Raw genomic sequence first — 17,812 nt, 5'->3', positions numbered from 1 at the left:
TTCAGCAGGTGCCACAGCAGGTAAGGTCAATGCAGTGGAGAAGTAATGGCTATTGCCATGGAATAATCAGTGAGTAAATAGGATCTACCGCCCCTTCCTAACCTCCATGTCCCCTGGGTGTCTCTTGAAACTATATACAGCATCTATTTGCTAAAATCTATATATTTAATTAGTTGTGTATGATTGGGACACTTGAGATGGCAAGGAGAGCAATTTCCATGATCCCTGCATCTGATTGTTCCTTGCTTTGGACTGGTAACAAAAGAGACTCTCACAGTTAAGGATTAAAATGAAACCTCTCTTTAGCACCCCTCTCCCATGCCTGTCTAACATTAAAGATTTGGGAGGCATGTTTATTTTTTAAAATTGCTGGACTGTTTCTAAAAAAAAATTGCTCTTCTGTCAAGATTTATTTTCAGGGCTAAACTTATTTTATGGAAAAGGTGCTAAATTGTGCGAATGCAGTGGGTGCATGGGGCTGCAAGTGGAGAACCAGGCACGATGATGGCCATTGCCTACTTTGTGTATTTTCATGCCTCCTTTTGATTTGAACATAAACACACGCCCCAGAATTTTGGGTTTTCCAAAAATAATCCAAATGTCAAGGTAAAGTTGTTGATTCTTGAATAGTTTTGGCCACCACTTTAAGTGCTATCGCTGTGTGTGTGTGTGTGTATGTATATATATGTATATGTATATATGTATATGTATATAGTGTATGTATGTGTGTAGCTTTGCCATTGCTTTTTAAAAATAATTCCTCTATAAACCCGGCATTTTGCTATTTGTTTCAGGTGCAAGCTGTGCAGCACGTGTACCCAGCTCAAGTCCAGTATGTGGAGGGAGGAGAGGCTGTCTACACCAATGGGACCATGTAAGAACCTCCTCTCATTCACTACAGAAAGCCCCTCTGGTAGAAGTGAAAGTCCATTTTGCTTTCTTTGAGAGAGAATCAAAGCCCGCACAGTTGGGGAGATGCACACAAAGTCTTACTCACCATTTCATGTACTCCTGTGGGGCTGTGTATGCTGTCAGTCGTTGTATTTTCCGTTGTAAATATACTATTTTGTCCAATGCTGCTCTTGGAAATGGGGGCCCATAAAAGCCGGGGTGGGGTGGGGGGAGATAGCAGGACAAGGGCATTGTCTGGGATGTGAAATACTCAAGTTCAAGTCCATGACTTGCTTGGTTTGAAATGTTCTGGGATGAAAATTTGCCCAGTGCAGAATTGAACCAAACTTCAGAATTTCCTTAAATTGCTGCAAGAAGGAGGTTCCTTTTCTAGTTGACTTCCCAAAGGCTGGATCCTCTGGTCACTAAATACTTGACCAATGGCTGACACTCTTTATTATGAGTGGTCTAAAAATTCCCAATGTATCACAAGAAATTTATAAAACACTTCCCTTTCCTATGAGACTTAATTTCTGGTTCTTTAACTAAATGTCAAAAAATGTAAAGAGTTCTGTTGATTTAAAGTCCATTTTATTTAGTGGGAGGTGGGGAGGGGAGAGCAGGGAAATGTTTCGATGTAAAAAAAATTAACCAGCTCTGTTTACCGTGTACTTCTTAAGTCCTTCTTGTACTTAAGGCTTGTACTTCTTAAGTTTTGGCAAAAGTTCAAATGACTTATGCTTTTAAGCTGTGTTTTCAATGGGCACTTCCAAGCCTCAAGCCTGGTCTACAATTAGAAACTTTTGCCAGCCAGGCTGTGGCTTTTGTAATGAGACTTCTCTAGCAGCAAAACCTTTTGTGGAGACAGTTGTACCAGTAAGGAAGTGCTTTAACTGGTATAGCTTATTTCATTCAAGGTGCTACTATAAACTAAATGGGCAAATGAGCAGGATTTACAGAAGGAGGGTATTGCCGTGTAGTTAAATAGACTTTATCCAGTACAAGCAAAATTTCAGCGCAATTAAAAGTATAAATGGGACATAGGTGCCTTAGGTTTTATGGTACAGGCCACGGAGATGATGGCCCTTCCCAGACCCCGTGCGTTATTACAGTGCATGTCCCAACATTGCACGTCTAAGGCCAAATGCTCTGGGGCTGTGGCTTGGGGCCTACTTCAGGGTTGCCACGGGTGAGATTAGTGTTATCAAAGTTGACTTTTACATTGAAGCTACATTTCAATGCAGCAAATCCTAGCCACAGTACAGCCAAGGCTCTTTTAAAATTTAGTACAGATTGCAGAACCTATTGTAAGTGAGATTAGGCAACTAAGCCCCCCTCGCCTGCGTGTGCTTCACATCCTAACCCTATTGTTTCTTTGACAGACGAGCTGCCTACTCCTACAACACCGAAGCTCAGATTTACGCCCCCAGCAGTGCAGCTTCCTATTTCGAGCCACAGGGAGGTGGAGCTCAGGTGACTACAGCGGCATCCTCTCCTACAGCCATTCCCTCTCACAGCATGGTGGGCATCACCATGGACATTGGGGGAAGTCAGATCCTCTCCAGCTCAGGAGCCTATCTCATTCATGGGGGGATGGAAAACACTAGACATTCTCTGTCACATACTTCACGTTCCTCTCCAGCAACGGTATGTAGCCCTGCAGGTGTTGCCGCTACAGAGCCAGGAATTATTCTAAGGGAACAGAAAAGACTTCAGAAAAATAAGACGTCAGATCACTAGCTCTGTGTCTATTGAGAAATGTAATGTAAAGGAGAGTGATGGAAGACACGGTGGTGCGATACTGGACAAGCATGTTATCAGTAGGAGTTTGGGATGTCTCATTGCTTATGAGCACAGCTGGGTGAAGTGTGGGGGTTTGGCAAAAAACACTCTTGCCTAAAAAATACAAAAAGTCAATTTTGTCTTGCCAGTTTAAAATGGAATCTTTTATTTCAAAATATCTTTTTTTTTTTTAATTTGACTTAATGTAATAAAAAGGGATTATACCAGAAACTGAAATGTTTCAGTTCATCCTAAATGAATTTTCTTTTTTCAATTCTCCCAGGTAGCCTCAAAAAAAGACTATTCACACACCTCTACTTAGGAGTGTGTTAAATAGCTTGTTCTGAATGCTCACTGAAAAGCATTCGTGGTTCCCTATGGCACTGTGTATTTTTTTTTATATGCCACATGTTGCATAACATTTATTTTAGAACTTTAAAATATTTTTGGCATTATTTTTTTTTGTTCTTCTGCCTGTAAATTCAAATACTTAGTTACCAGGAGCACAACTCTACAGGGATAAAAAATATTTATAAATGAGCTAAAATAGCTTACCTGTGGCTGTGTGTGTCAAGGCTGTTATGTAAGGACCTTCCAGGCCTAGAAATACATGCTATCAGAAGTTCATTGGAGCTGGTGTTCTGGTGGGACTGGGGTCACCTTCTCTGTCTAAGTGGATGCATGTAGAAATATGGAGGCATAATCACAGCCATACATGGCCAGACTTCCCAATGTGGACAGCACTTGGGGGGAAAAGAGTGGGAGCTGCTGATTCCTGAATATTTCTGAAAATCTGCCCAACACAATTCTCATTTCTAGCCCTGCAAATTTATGAAATGAGACTTTGAAGATCTTGCATTTTCATGCTGAAAAGAGCTGTCACTAATCCAGGATTGAATTTTGCTTGATTGAGGATTTTGGCAGGGGTAACTTTTTGCATGCGTGTGGGAAAAATGTGTCTTGCTTTCAGAGACGGAAGAAAAAAGTTTCTTTGAGGAAGGTTAGTTTGTGGGGGAGAATGTATTTTTGGAAGCGTAAGAGTAGGCTGCAGCTGGGAGCGGAGAGCTCTGCAGAGGTTTGAAGGCTGTGACAAGTTGAAATAGGAGAGGGATTCAAAAAGGGAGTGCCCTGGTCACATTGACGGGTGAAAAAATAATGATGGTTTGCAACATTTTGTATAGACTGAAGGGAGGACAGCAGGGTGGTGAAAAGGCCAGAGTAGGTGAAGTTGCTATAATGGAAGCTGGATATAATGGGGACTTCAGAGGTTTGGCTAGGGAGCTGGAAAGCAAAGCGTAGCTCATACAAATATCCAGGCAAGGGGGGATTTGGATACAGCTTGGGTGTGCGGTGCAAAGATGGCAAGAGTCCAAGCATGCAGACAGAAGTTACTGAGGGTCACTTTGGAGCGCCTTCATCTGAACCCTTCAGATTTTCACAGGATTGGGCTCTTTTAAAGCACCCTGCAGCTATGCACTTGTGTTTAGTTATGGCAGTAGAGAGCTTTCAGGGGCCAGATCAGGTGAAAATTGTCACTTCTGCCTGCGCCTCAAATGTTTCCCATATTGCAGCCTCGACCAGCAGGAAAGGTGGTCATATTACTGGCAGTGACAGGGAACGTGGCAGTGGAGAGGGCTGGGGAGGGAAGCTGACTAAGACATTCGTGGGGAGAGGTAGGACTATCCTCAGACGAGAGATCTGCGGTCAAAAGCTGGTATTCAAAAACTAGCAGCAGCATAAGAAATGCTGCAGAGTTTTATCACGGGAAGTTTGGCCTGTAAAGAAAGAGTCTGGCGCAGGATGTAAAGACTTGGTAACGATTTGTTTGAACTGAGGAACAAGCACGTGTTTAAACATGCTCCCAACATCTCTGCAGGGCTGCAGTTATGGCTGGAATAGGGATTGCTCTTGGTTTATAGGTAGCACCTCTACCAGACTGCTTAAACCGTAAGTCATATCGGCTAAATACAGACACTCACAAAGCCCCTGGGAGAAGCGCTCTATTGCGCTTTACTTAAAGCACTATAAGTTAGAGCATGAGCAAACCGAACAGTTGTTGGCTGTTTGTTGGAGCAGGGTTGGGGGGGGGATCTTGGAGCCTGCCTACATTGGCCACGGGTGGCATTAATGTGCCCCTCTTTTCCCCATCCCAGGCCTTCCCCTGCAGCCTCCCTGGCCAGGCAGCTGCATGCCACAGGGCCAGGGCATCTGTGGGGAGAAAGAACCTCTTTTCCCCTGCTCCCCCCAGCTGCAGCTCACAGCTGGCTAGAGGGAGGAGGTGGGGCTGGGAGCAGAGGGGATGGGGCTGGTCCGGCACTTGGGCAGAGCAAATAAGCTCTGCCTGAGGCTACAGTGCAGCCCTGCGCTACATCCTCTGGGATGGTGGCAATAATGCTCTGTTAACCCTCAATAAGATCTGGCACAGACATTCGATAAAGCGCTCTAACAGAATGCACTTTAGTCTCATACCTCAGCCATCGAGGATTAATTTAGAGCACGATCTGCCATTTTTGAAGTGCTATAAGAGCTGCGAATGTCTGTTCAGTTATGGCTTTAGGATGCTTTCTGTGCACTTAAAGTGCAATAGCTGCACCCAGCCATCATGCCTGTAGCTAGAGGCATGTATGTATCTGTATCAATAAATCTCAACTTCAAGCTCAGAAATGCAAAGTCTGGCTTATGACTTCATCTGAATAGCTATTCAGAACCTCTGTCATCTTTCCATCCACTCCAAACCCAGTTAATCAATGGGATGGTAGCTCGTTTGGTATAATCCCCACACTGTCACCCTCTTTAGCAGCTAGTGACTAGCAGTTAATAGAGACTTGTCATCACCTTGTACATCCGTGACCATGAAATGACCTGGCAAACCCTTAAGTGATGCATGTCTCTGGCTTGCCATGTGCCCTGGAGCATATTCAAGAGATCTAGTACTTCTCTTTACTCAGACTAAACCTGGAACAGAGATGGTGTGAAAGATATAGCAACTTTAACGAGCTCTGCTGAACTACACCACATCCAGCCACATGAGTTTTATGCCGGCCAAAAGCACTGAAATCCCCAAGTACCAGAGACTTGGTGCATCTTCCTGTAGGGTGTGCTGTTGCCGGTATCATCAGAAGTGTAATTCGCTGATGACTATTTTTGCAACTTTAGGATGTTGGCAGATGTACAACATAAAAACCCAGACTGTAGAAATGTGTGTATGTGTGTTGTTGGTGTTTTCAGCTTCCATTTTCCTTGTCACTGTGTTATGGGAGTGTGCACACCGTGAAGATACTTTCATTATTTCTCTCTGTCCTGATCAGGAGAAGAAAGTGGTGTTACCCTCTGATACTTTTACTCATTCCTTCAAGGCTGCGTCAACAAACGGTTGATGAGTTTTGGTTCCTCATGGTTATTTCACAGGAGGTTCCTTAGAAACCAATGAAGCAGACTTAGTCCTTGAGACTAGTCCTTATTTTTAGCTGGATAGTGTAATGCTAAACCAATGGGTGCTACAACCTTTATGATCTGTTCTGTATGTCATGTCTTATGATTTAATGAGCAGAAACCAAGGAATTAACGCTGGAGAGATTTGTGTAGGAGGCTGGGTACTTATCTTTATTCAGATACTGTGCAAGCCACATCCTTGATTACTGAATGCAACTTCAAAAGCTCTCAATCCATCCACTCCCTTTGGTGTGTGGCAGATTCTGACTTTGAAACTAGTTGCTTTGATTCTCCCTTTATCTTATGACTACCTTCCTGAGAGCCACATTGCAAACTGGACCGCAAGGAGTTGGCTAACATATGAAGGAGACCAGAGGAAGGCTGCCCTCTTTTTGGCTAGCAAAGTGCAAACCCCAAACAGAGCACCTTGCCTCCTGGCTGCTGGCTGTTGGCTAATGTGGTAACGTTCACACCTGCCGATCTATGCTGTTGATGCCCCGTGTGTGTGCTTCTGCCGAACTGTTTCTCTCCCATACGGCTGTAGCTTGTGAGCCATCTGGACCAAGTCACATTCAGGAAGAAGAATAATTAATGTCTCTGCTTACTTGCATTATGAGTCATTAGTTACCAAGATGCTATGTGCCTTTTTGTCCTGTCGCTTGGTTTGGGCCATGATTTGCCTTGGCCTTTTCTCTGATGTGTGTATTTACTGGAGATGAATAGCAGGGCTCGGTACCTGCCCAAGCCCTAAGCTTGGACTTTTTGGTTAGTTTTCTTCACTTGCAAACAGCCGGCGTTCTCTGACACACACTGTCCAGGGATCTGTATTCCCGTAGGAGTCAGATCAGTAGCTCCAAGAGCCCCTTGTCTGCATGTTAGTATTGGGAGAATGGATTATTTCCCCCCTATCCTCAAACTGCGTTCTGTAACATTTCTGTCCACAGCTTCTCTTCTCTCAGAGTAAACCTCCCCCAGGTTTGAGAGGAGCTCTTATATGACCGACTCCACTGAACAGCATAGATCGGTACACAAGATCAACACAGTCCTGGCTGGGAGGGAATAGTCTCCCCTAAGGAAAGATGTAGGTTTTGGTTGGAGATCTATCCAGCCACAGACAAGGCCCAGTTCTGCTTAAGCCACAAAGATCTGATACCTCCTGTCCCCATGCCTGTAGGATTTTAGACCGGAAAACTCATGCCAATCAGTATATTTGCAGAATTTGGCATCTCATTCAGCAGCTCTCACTTCTTTAGGAAGTGCTAATAACTAAAGTTATTAATGTGGGTTTCCCAGTCAGATGATGGTGACACACTAATTTTATGTAGTGAATCTCCACTTAGCCATGTTTCTACAAGGAGCAGTTTCGTATGAGTGACTTGCTATATAGGGGGCAAAGGAAAGGCAAAAGATATCTACTTTAAGAACAGGGCATATTCCATGGAAGCTCTGAAATTATCCTAGTTTCACTCTTTCACCCCTCATATGTTCTTGCTGTACAATTAGTTTGCATGTGGTACAATAACATTTCTTCGCTGTGGCTTCATCCATTGAGGACTGTATCTCATCTACTCGCCTCTTTGTCACAAGCCTGTGGATAGAAAGCATTAATCATTACTCAGATATAAAAGACAGATCTTTGGCTTATTGCTAACTATCTGATTTCCTTTCTTTTCTTTTTCTTTTTTTTTTTTATGTGCACGTTTTCTTTAGCTTGAAATGGCGATTGAAAACCTACAAAAAAATGAAGGGATTACATCACACAAAAGCAGTTTGCTCAACAGCCATGTAAGTTATTACTGGACTTTACAATCTTTTTCCTGCTTTGGGAAGAGTGTTATTTATAGAAGTTTTGTATACCAGCAATCTGGGCAAAGCCAAACAGCCTAAGACTTGGTTGGCGGCTCTCCCCGTGGCAGCCCGGACTGTAAAACCAAGAGCAGGCAAAACATTTGCTTGCCAAGATGCTCTGGACTCTGTTAACTGCCTCTGCCCCATACTTGTTGATTTAATCTGCCTGCAATATAAACTGTTAGAAAAATTTGTTTCCAGCTGCTGGAGTTTTAAGTATGCTTTGCTGGAAAACTGTTGGTCCCTACACCCCTTATCTAGAGTGATTTCACTAGAGATTTCCAAACATTGTAAAGCAAAGGCAAATGCTATGTGCATATCTTGGTACATATTTATTTTCTCTCCTGGTAGCTAGGAAAAGCCATCCCTGTTGCAATGTTACTTGAGACCTATTTGCTGGACATCTTCTGTTCTTGATAAGACCGACCATTTCTTTTCTTTGCGTGAAGTCTTCTGCATGATGGCTTACGGACCTCACCAAGCAAAGCTTTGTTTCTACCACGCGCGTAAAATAGTCAGCAAGCTGCAGAAGTAGTCCTGAAATTCCAGTTCCCAAACTACTTGTGCATTCCCGCTGCCTTAAGATGATTGCGCTCTCGATCAGACCTGCAAGGCAGCACAGCTACAGCCGCTGCAAAGCGTTTTTACTTGTGGCCAGTGCACAAGCTGGAAATAAGCCAGCATGGCTCTCAGAGCCCAGGGTAGGTTTCTTGAGCTGTCGGAGAGGAAAAAAATGTTCATAAACTGAACGTATTTCATGTAGAAAATTATGGCAATACACATGGGATCCCACACTGACCCATTTTAAAGCAGTCTCTTGGAGTAGAACAGCACTCAAAATAGCCCATGAGATCAGAAAGGGGTTTCCTGCACCGCGGTGAACTTCCCCAAAACTGACTAAGGAAGGAAGTTTACCAGATTTTTTTTTCTGAGTACGTTTTAATTATATAAAGTCACAAATAACTTGATTTAATTTGATTTCTCTGGTATGACCTTCCTTAAGCGTTCAAAAAAACATCACAAGATCTTGACTCAAAAATCATGCAATCTGGTTTTAAAACTTTGTGGCACTTCCTAAGTCGGAGCCTGTAGGAATCTCATTTCAAACGTATTCTCTGCAACAATAGAGGCTGAAAACAAACGTCGTTTTCATTTAAATGCATAAAGTTATTATTATTTCTTTTAATCAAGCTTTTAATTTAATCATGGGACTCCAGGATCTGGAACAATGAGATAAACACGAAATATTATGAAACACTGTATGGGATGGGGAGAGCTGGAAACATTGAAATTCTCCTAGAATATTCTGTATCATAATTTGACTGGCTGTCTACAGTTGTGCAAAAGGTTGATAGGACGGGACCTTCGGCTTACTTGGCTGTGACTGGTGACCATTTAAATGTCAACAGTCATGGTTTTCTTTTTATGTAGAGGCAAAAAGGCTCCTGACATTAAACGTTATTAAAAAAAAAAAAAAAAATCTGAATCACGAATCCACTGATTGCTTCCTTGCAAGCTTGTGCCCTGCTCTGTGCATGCCTTTCTGCAGTGCCTTGTTGACTGAATGAAACAACTGGCTGGTTCGTTTCATTTTGCTTCTCATGAGCACCGTTGCCATTTCTTCCATGAGTACAAGACAGAATTGCTACGTTAAATTAAATTGCTTTACAGTTTAAAGAACACGGATCACGATCTCTCCCAAGCGTCGTGCATAATTCCGATGCTTCAAATTTAAGTTCTCTTCCAACGAGGACTTTGCAAAACCTGCAACGAATAACCCGTTTCATGAAAATATGAATCCATCGTGACTTTTGTGTTACTGCTTGAGAATCATACAGTTAAAGGCCAATGGGGCCTGTCCGCACTGATGTGGAATGGAAAAGAGAAAGCTAATAGATATTTAAACCTTTCAAGTTTCAATGTTGTAAGTGGTGTTAGGATCACAAGGAAGGATAGTAAAATTTGATTTTTTTCCTCCCCTGGCTTGGTCCCTCTAGTGAAGAGGTTATTTCCCCAGGAAAGTTGTTTGCCAGTGTTTAATTATAGTATTAGTTAGGGCTTCGTTGTTCTTTTTTTGTTTCTGCTCAAAGTTTTATGTGCTAAGCTGCATTCTTTTTATTTCATGTCATCCTTCATGTTATGCAAGGTTCATTGGGTAAATGTAATATCTTTGATGAGACCAACTCAATAGTTGGAAAAATTGTTCTTTGCCAGTTTTCGGGCACAGACACCCTTCTTCAAGCACAGGGAAAGTCTCCTGGTGTTTTGTGTTCTCAGGTTTATAACAGCTCTTTAAACTCCTGGAGTGGAGATTCCCGTACTGCCAACAGCAGCTGTTTTCACATCAGGATTTCAAAACCTAGAAGGGTTTCGTTATAAGGAGATTGTTTAGGCTACCTCTTTGGGCCATATCTGTAAAAGAACCGTGTCGCACAAGTAGCGTTGCTGAAGTGAAGGACTTTGCTCACGTGAATAAGAGCTATTTTTGGTAGTATGTTTTTGATGAATTAGGTCACGTTATTTTAAAAAGTTCTTGGTGTGGATGCTTAAGTGCACTTGATATGTCCGAAGAGTTAGAAACTGAGGCCAAGGTTAAACCGCCAGTGCCACGTGACATTGTTAGGAATGATACCGACTTGCTGTCAGTATGCCTGGGAGAGCACTCGGACATGTAAAGCCAAGGCAAGCAGGGCAGAGGTTGGACTCTATGGATGTCAGTATGTGTATTTTAAGATCATGTGAGGAGGCTTTGCAAAGTGCGTCACAGTTTTCAAAGGTGAGTACCTGATGTTGGGGACTTCAATCCAACCTGAAACACCTAAGGCAGTGTCTTGATTTTCAAGGGTTTACAGCACTTCCAGACACGCATGGAAGTCCTGAAAGCCAGCAGGAGCCGCTAGTTCTCCGAAAAATCAGACCTCTTCCCTAAGTGCCTAGATGCGGATTTGTCTGCCCACCTTTGCCCAACCACATTTGAAAATTTCCCTTGAAACCTTAAATGGCATTGAGGAGGCAGAGCAATGGCTTTAGATGTTGTTGTAAGTGGGCATAAGAAGATGGGGATAAAGGTGAGCAATGGAAAATACACGCTGAACATCAGGAAACTTTTTTTTTCCCCTGGCAGTGGATGACTTTCCTATGGGAAGTGGTGGAAACGTATAGAATTTTGCCATTGACTTTAGTGGGGCCAGGACTTCACCCCAAATTCGTCCTTTGGGGATGTTTAACATTCGACCGGAGCAATCACTAGTGAAACTACTGCAGAGAATAACTTTCCATTGACAGAGTGGGAGGAAACGCAGTGAGCTAAAGAGTGAGATGTTATTTCTATGAAAAAAGTCAGTTGACCAAGAACTTTAGACAATGGTTCATGGAGCAGTTATGTAGTCAAAGGCTGACATCCTTTCATTTGATTTAATTCTAGTATACTATGCCTTTACAGAGGATGAGAGAGAAATGCACAAATAATTCACAATGCCCAGTCTAAGGATTTTCCATAAGAAATTCTTGGCTACCCACCCCTGAGAGAGCTGAGGTACTGCAGGCACCTGGCATCAATGCAAAGTCTATGCAGTTCTGTCTTTTTCCTTTCCAGATATAATTTAAGCTCTTGTTCCTTAAAGCCCAGAGTAACCTGAGCCTACATTTCCTGGGATGACCTATCTAAGGCTAGGAACAGATGTTGCATTTGTCTTGGGACAAGTTGTGCACCTGTATTTGTCCCAGAACAGAAAAATCCTGGGCTTGACATATATTGTACATTCCCCTTCCAGCCAGGGTGTAGCGAGCGGCTGAATGCACTGCTGCTTTCCTGCCATTGATTCAATGATGCAGTCCCTGGACAGGCATTCAAACACACGTTGCAATGTTCAAAGATAAACTTAGCACTTCTTATCCCATGTACCTTTTCAGGGTTTATCTTAGGACAACAGTTATAGATGTCTGAATGATTGCACTTTGTGCTGGGTCAAATGCCACATCTGTTTGTAGCCTAACTACCCCTGTTTGTTGAAGCAGTGGCTGCCTGAAAGACTATTTAAATCTCTGACTAATGGCCAGACTTTTCCCTTGCTCAGCTGGAGTCTGAGATTGATGATCTTTAGTGTTTGATGTAAAATGAATTATTTTGGATTCAGTTTTGTTTAATCCCCTACCCCATTCCTTCCTTTTTTTGCACAATTCAGTGGATTTAAAAAAAAAAAAATAAGCACCCCCTGATCTAGCTATGGGTGCTCATAGATCTTACTTAAAGAAACAATTTTTAAATGTGATTAAAGCACCTGCCCATGTACTGCAATCCAACTGAAGTCTATGGAATTAAAGCACGTGTTTAAAGTTAGGCCCGTGCGTTTAAGTTAAATCAGGATCTAAGAATGGATTACTAGAGGTGGTTGAGAAACTTTTAATGAAACGTATTTGGTTGAAAATGCCCGCACATCAGAAATGATGCTTTCTATGGTTTTGATTTGAAAAAAAAAATCTTCATTGGAAAGATTTCTCAGCTTCCGGGTGAAATTTCTGGTGAGACTGGGAAACAGGGCTAATCCCAGCATAGTCAAGAGTCTGGGATGTGAAGACCTGGGTTCAAGCCTTGCTCAGAATAACACAGAGCAGGATCTTAGCCTGAAATCCCCCCCACCCCAGCAGAGTGCCCTGGCCACCAGGCTCTTGGCTATTCAGGGCAAGTGTTTACTTTGTTTGTAATTTTTTTTTAAATCTAGATTTTATTCAAATGCCGAATGAAAACAAATTTCAGATTCTTGAAACCATTTTTTAAAAATGAACTTCTTGCTTTGGAGCTAGTCCTATAAGATCTTTTCTTGCCATTCTTGGGAGTCAAATTTGGCTCAGAATTTGGTAAAATAAATAACTATTTTTGCAAAAAAACAAAGAAACGGTTGCCACTGAATAAAATAAAGATGCAATGGAAAAATTCCCCTGCAGGATTTCATAATGTGGTCCTGGCAGCATAAAACCCCAAAGCAAAAATGACTAGGATTTGATCACTATATATGGGAACATGACACTGAAGAATTTCTCCTTGTTGTTCAGCCCTTGTAAACGCAATAGCAAGTGAAAATAAAATAAATTTCTTTTGAAGAGTCTTAGCATTTGAAGTTTCTAAAGCGGTGGCGCTCAACCTTTTGGACTCAAGGCACCTCTCCATAACTTTTGGGAATTGAGTGGCACCCAATTTCAAGAACTAATTTACATACGACAGTACTTACCTCCTTGCAGAGTGGGTACGCCATGGGGGTAGGGGATTGATTGTCCAGGCAGAGATAAGCACGAGCCACACTTTTCTGCTTATTTTCTCGCACTTCGCTTATCTCCTAATGCCTTCTGGCATCCTTCAAAGGATTTGGAAGCACCCCAGGGTGCCCTGGCACCCTGGTTGAGAATCACTGATCTAAAGCAATGCTAATAATGTAGGAAAGGCAAAATTAATTAAAAAATGTTTATATCCCGACAAATTTCCTATTTAAGCTCAGATGTTTCTCTTCATCGTGATGCTAATTCAATGGCGGGAGACCGTATTGTAAAGCATGGAACGATATGAAGTTATATGTATGGATTAACGAGAAGTGAAAAAATATGGTGCTCTCAGAAAATGAATTTAGAAGGCAAATGTCACAGAAAAATCTGGGTCAGGAAATATGCAAGATCAAATGGAACGTGAGGCTTATTTTTCCTTTATCCTAAGCCCTTTGTTCTCTAGTGTATGGCTGTGTGTTTTTGCCTTGCAACAAGAACGTGTTCAGATGGGAAGGATTTGTTGTGACTGAATACAGTTCACAGGACAAACAGAATTAGCAGAGAACAAGGGTAATTCTTGGCCAGTGAATCTTCTACATGTATTGGACGGGCTAAAATTAACATGGATGTGGACTAATTTGAAACAGAACCCCTGCTGGTCTGTTGTGCCAGAAATACATGGGGTCTGTCTTTTGTTATAGATGGTTTAATCAATAACTTCAGGGCTGCAGGCTGGCCATTCTCCTCTGCAAATAAGGGTTTGAATGGATGTAGATTGCTAGCCTGTCAGTGTGCTTTTAAAATAGGCTATGGGACTTGTGGGCTTAGAAATTCGTTATCTGGGAAATGCACAGAAATGGCTTGGAGAACAAGTGAATGCAAAGAGGTAGGAAGGCAGGCCCGTGCACCGCGGGATTCAGAACATACGACCCAAGGAATCTTGTCTTGTGGCTGTGACAATTGGGCTGATCCAAAGCCAAGTGAAATCAATAGAAACAGTTAAGTGAACTTCAATGGGGCTTTGAGCAAGCCCCCCAAATCCATATTAATATAAAGAAATAAAGCGGAAAATGCAGCTTGGGTTTATTGGTACGCAGCTAGCCTGAAGCAGATGAAGTTTGCAACTCTGATACCTACAGCTGCAAAACATATGTCCATAAACGCAATTATCTCATTCTGGGCAAAAAAGGGCTGTGCAGCCTCAGCTCGGATTCTGCGCTCACGCAAACATATGCGGAAATAACTCAATTGAAATGAGCAGGCCAGGTTTGCCATTGCAAGCTGAAGTTTTGATTTTGATGGGGCCTGTATCATCTGTCTGCTACTTCCTCCTTGCCCCTTGATATCACCTTGTTGTGAGTTTACACCCTAAGATTTTCCTTGCCCTTGATAAAGGAAATAGCTTATCCGCATTCTCTTCTGCTTCTGCAGTTAGCTTTTCTTTTGCCGTTTTATTAATATATGTTTTCATAGTCACTTAAATGCGGCTTTTGTTTTATTTCCTTGAAAACTGCATTTAGCCCATTAGAGGGGTGTGTATTTTGGTCCCTTTATATTCTAATTCATGAGCTGTAGTTGTGCGACTGACCTGCCCTTTCAGACTGGCTGGATATAAATAATTTATATCTAATTGCAAACTTTACTCAACATAAATGTCAAGAGGAGTACAGTTCAGGCAATACATTTTGAAAAATAGCTGGTACCACATCTCAGTTTTAAGGTCGGTTTGGTAACCATTTATTTTGTTGTACAGGGAGCAACTGCAAACATCTCTGTTTTTCAAATGAGCAATGATTCATTGACTGAAGCACGTTCCTTTGGCCCCGTTTAAACTTGGGGTTGGTGCTAGCGGACAGAGTAGCCATGTATTTTGGTTCCTCAGAGGTTTTTCCAGCCTTGTAATTGCGTTAGGTATCATTGACTTTTTCACTGGAACCCATGAGCTCCTCTGAGATGATGTTTTCCACGATTCAAATCCCCCCTACAGCGATGTCACTGAATGAAGGACAAGCATGAGCGGCAGCGTGCACATTACTTTGGTGTGGTATGGCATAGCTTTTTGCTCACTTATTTCATAAAGCGATAATTAGCTGCAATTAGCAGCTGTCATGGTTTTAGGAGGGATATTCAAAACATGCTTTGTCTTTTGCATTGTGGATTTTAAATGTTATATTTTTATGCATGAAGCTCCAGTGGCTGTTGGACAATTATGAGACGGCTGAAGGAGTGAGCCTCCCCAGGAGCTCTCTGTATAACCATTACCTGCGGCACTGTCAGGAGCACAAACTAGATCCAGTGAACGCCGCTTCCTTTGGAAAACTGATCCGCTCCGTGTTCATGGGGCTGAGAACTCGGCGCCTGGGAACAAGGTTGGTACACAGGGGGCTCGTGATAAGGGCTGGGCTGGAGAAGTGGTACATTTTGGTTTTCTTTTGGCCTTTCCCTGTCCATTTTTCTGCTATTCCTGGAAGATCATGGCAGGAGCAAGTTTCTGAACTGCCACTTCATCAAATTAAAGACAGGATCTCATGGCATGAGACGCGTCTCCCTCATTGCAAGCTCATTCAGTGCACTGGATGGACTGGTGGTGATGCACCGTCTTTTTTTCTTCTTTCTTTTTTTTTATGGCATCACCGTTTTAACTTGGTGCAGATTGTTTGAGAGGCTTCGTTCAGTGCCCTTGATGTTAGGTGGCATGAATCCAACACCTGCTATGGTGGTAAAAACTCCAGTGGGCCATTGCTGTCACTTTGTCTCTCTGGAAAACCGTGGTAGGATGACCCTTTCAGAGAATTGCACAAGGTGTAAGTGCTGTTGGTAAAGGCGTGGAGAGCCTGCTCTAAAAGGCAATTTATAAAAAAACAAGTATCATATATTATTGAACTGTTTTCAGTGGCTGCAAAATGTTCTCAAGCACAGCGGCTCCTGACCTTTACATTTTTCAGGAAGGAAAACCATTGCCTTCTTCTTTCACAGCCAACGCTAGCAAATATTTCTCACCTTCTGTTCCTGGGGCAGAAAGTTTTAGTGACTGTTACTCAGCAGTCAAAGCTCTGTTAGACCCAGGGAAACAGCCAAGTCGTATATCAAAGGGAAAACTGCCATTCCGTTCTGCGCTACATAAACAGTTTTAACGTGTCATGAGGCAAGGCTCCCCTATCGGCATGAATCAGCTGGGTCATGTTTTTTGGTAACAAAATGAATTGCAGGCGTGGTGCTAGGGCCAGATTCTTGCTGAAGAGACTTCACTTGGAGCGCTGGAGCATGTGGGTGGACAGACGGTTTCCCAAGGCATCTTTATTCTATTTGAATGTTGGCTTCATAGTAATAACCACCATTGTCTTAGAAATTAAACACCTAAGTTTCACTTTGATTCACAAAGCCAGTGTTGTAGCAGATGGAGAGGCTGCTTTCCAATCTGGAACTCTTGCCCCTACCTGTCCCAACAATGCTGCAGTGGAGCAAAGGCATTTTTCGGCGAGGTCTGTCACTAATGCTCCAGACTCCAGCAACTCAGTTGCAGTTAAAACAGCTTGATTTTGATCTCAATTAAAACAGAGTAGCTCTGACTTCTTCAGTCCGGTTACTCTGTTCCAGATGAGAACAACATCTGGCCCCAAATCTTTAGACTCAGGCAAGTGATTCAGAGTTCCCTAAGGTGGAGGCAGGGCTCTGGCCTTTCAGACTTGGAGCACACCAGGCTGCATTTCATGAGCAGGCTGGTCCTTTTAAGAAGTGCAAGGACCCTATCTAAAGCTGAATAGAGTAAGAGCATTCGGCATGTGATGGTAATGGGTAAAATGGCATTTAAAACAAATCTGTTAAAATGCCAACTGGATGTTTCCAATATATATCCAAAGTGTCTGCACAGTTTTACAGATGCATCTGATCTGAGGGAATATGATGGCATCCATAAAACTAGTAGCCAGAACGGAGAAAGGAACCTTGATTTTTTTTTTTTTTTAATGGAATAACATCTTTATTGCAAAAATAAGATGGATATTCAGGTATATAGACAAGGACCAAAACAGATGTGTCCAGACACATTCACTGGCCAGCTGTGAAAGCACCAGGCATACAAAGGGGGAGATTTTGACTCCTTCCAGTAATTTAGTTAGAATTTAAATGCTTCAGGAAAAGTTCTTTAGAGGAGGAAGGTTATTTAACCATGGGAAGGCAAAGATATTCTATTTACAGTAAAACAAAACATCCTGTGATTCCCTGCAATCCTTGTCTAAGTTTTAAAATGGTTAGAACCAGCCAGAAAATAGGATTTGATTTCTGCAAGGAAATTCCAGCATTTCAGAATTTGCTGTCCTTCCAAATTGGAACAGAAAAATGAAACTGCAGAACTTTCCATGGAATGGAAATTCAAAAAAAAAAAAAAAAGGTTTCATTTTGATCCCACGCTTTGGCATTCTTTGAAGGAGTAAGGAATGATTAATGGCTCCTACGTTCCCTTATTAATATCAGCCATGTGCCTTCAATAACGGAGCCTTTCATTAATAATGAAAGTACAATAGGTCCCCTAAAATATGAAAGTCAGGTGCAAGCTTGATACTGAGCTGTTCTGCAGATCTAGCCTTGATATAGGTGTCTAAAT

At 42.4% G+C, this 17,812-nt stretch overlaps 1 protein-coding gene across 1 annotated transcript in view; it reads left to right on the top strand.

Annotated features, from left to right (window-relative positions):
* The window catches only part of RFX2 (regulatory factor X2), an 87,401-nt gene that overhangs the window by 47,403 nt on the left and 22,186 nt on the right, over positions 1-17,812 (top strand). Inside the window, 5 exon segments of the mRNA XM_025196528.1 lie at positions 1-20; positions 795-874; positions 2,274-2,538; positions 7,816-7,890; positions 15,397-15,578. The exon segment at positions 1-20 is cut by the window's left edge and continues 10 nt beyond it. Of these exon segments, the coding sequence (XP_025052313.1) occupies positions 1-20; positions 795-874; positions 2,274-2,538; positions 7,816-7,890; positions 15,397-15,578 (622 nt within the window).

Source organism: Alligator sinensis, unplaced genomic scaffold (assembly GCF_000455745.1).
Source record: "Alligator sinensis unplaced genomic scaffold, ASM45574v1 scaffold1295_1, whole genome shotgun sequence".
NCBI lineage: Eukaryota > Metazoa > Chordata > Crocodylia > Alligatoridae > Alligator > Alligator sinensis.
Note: the sequence above shows the minus strand (reverse complement) of the source record. Positions and strands in the feature narration are given on the sequence as shown.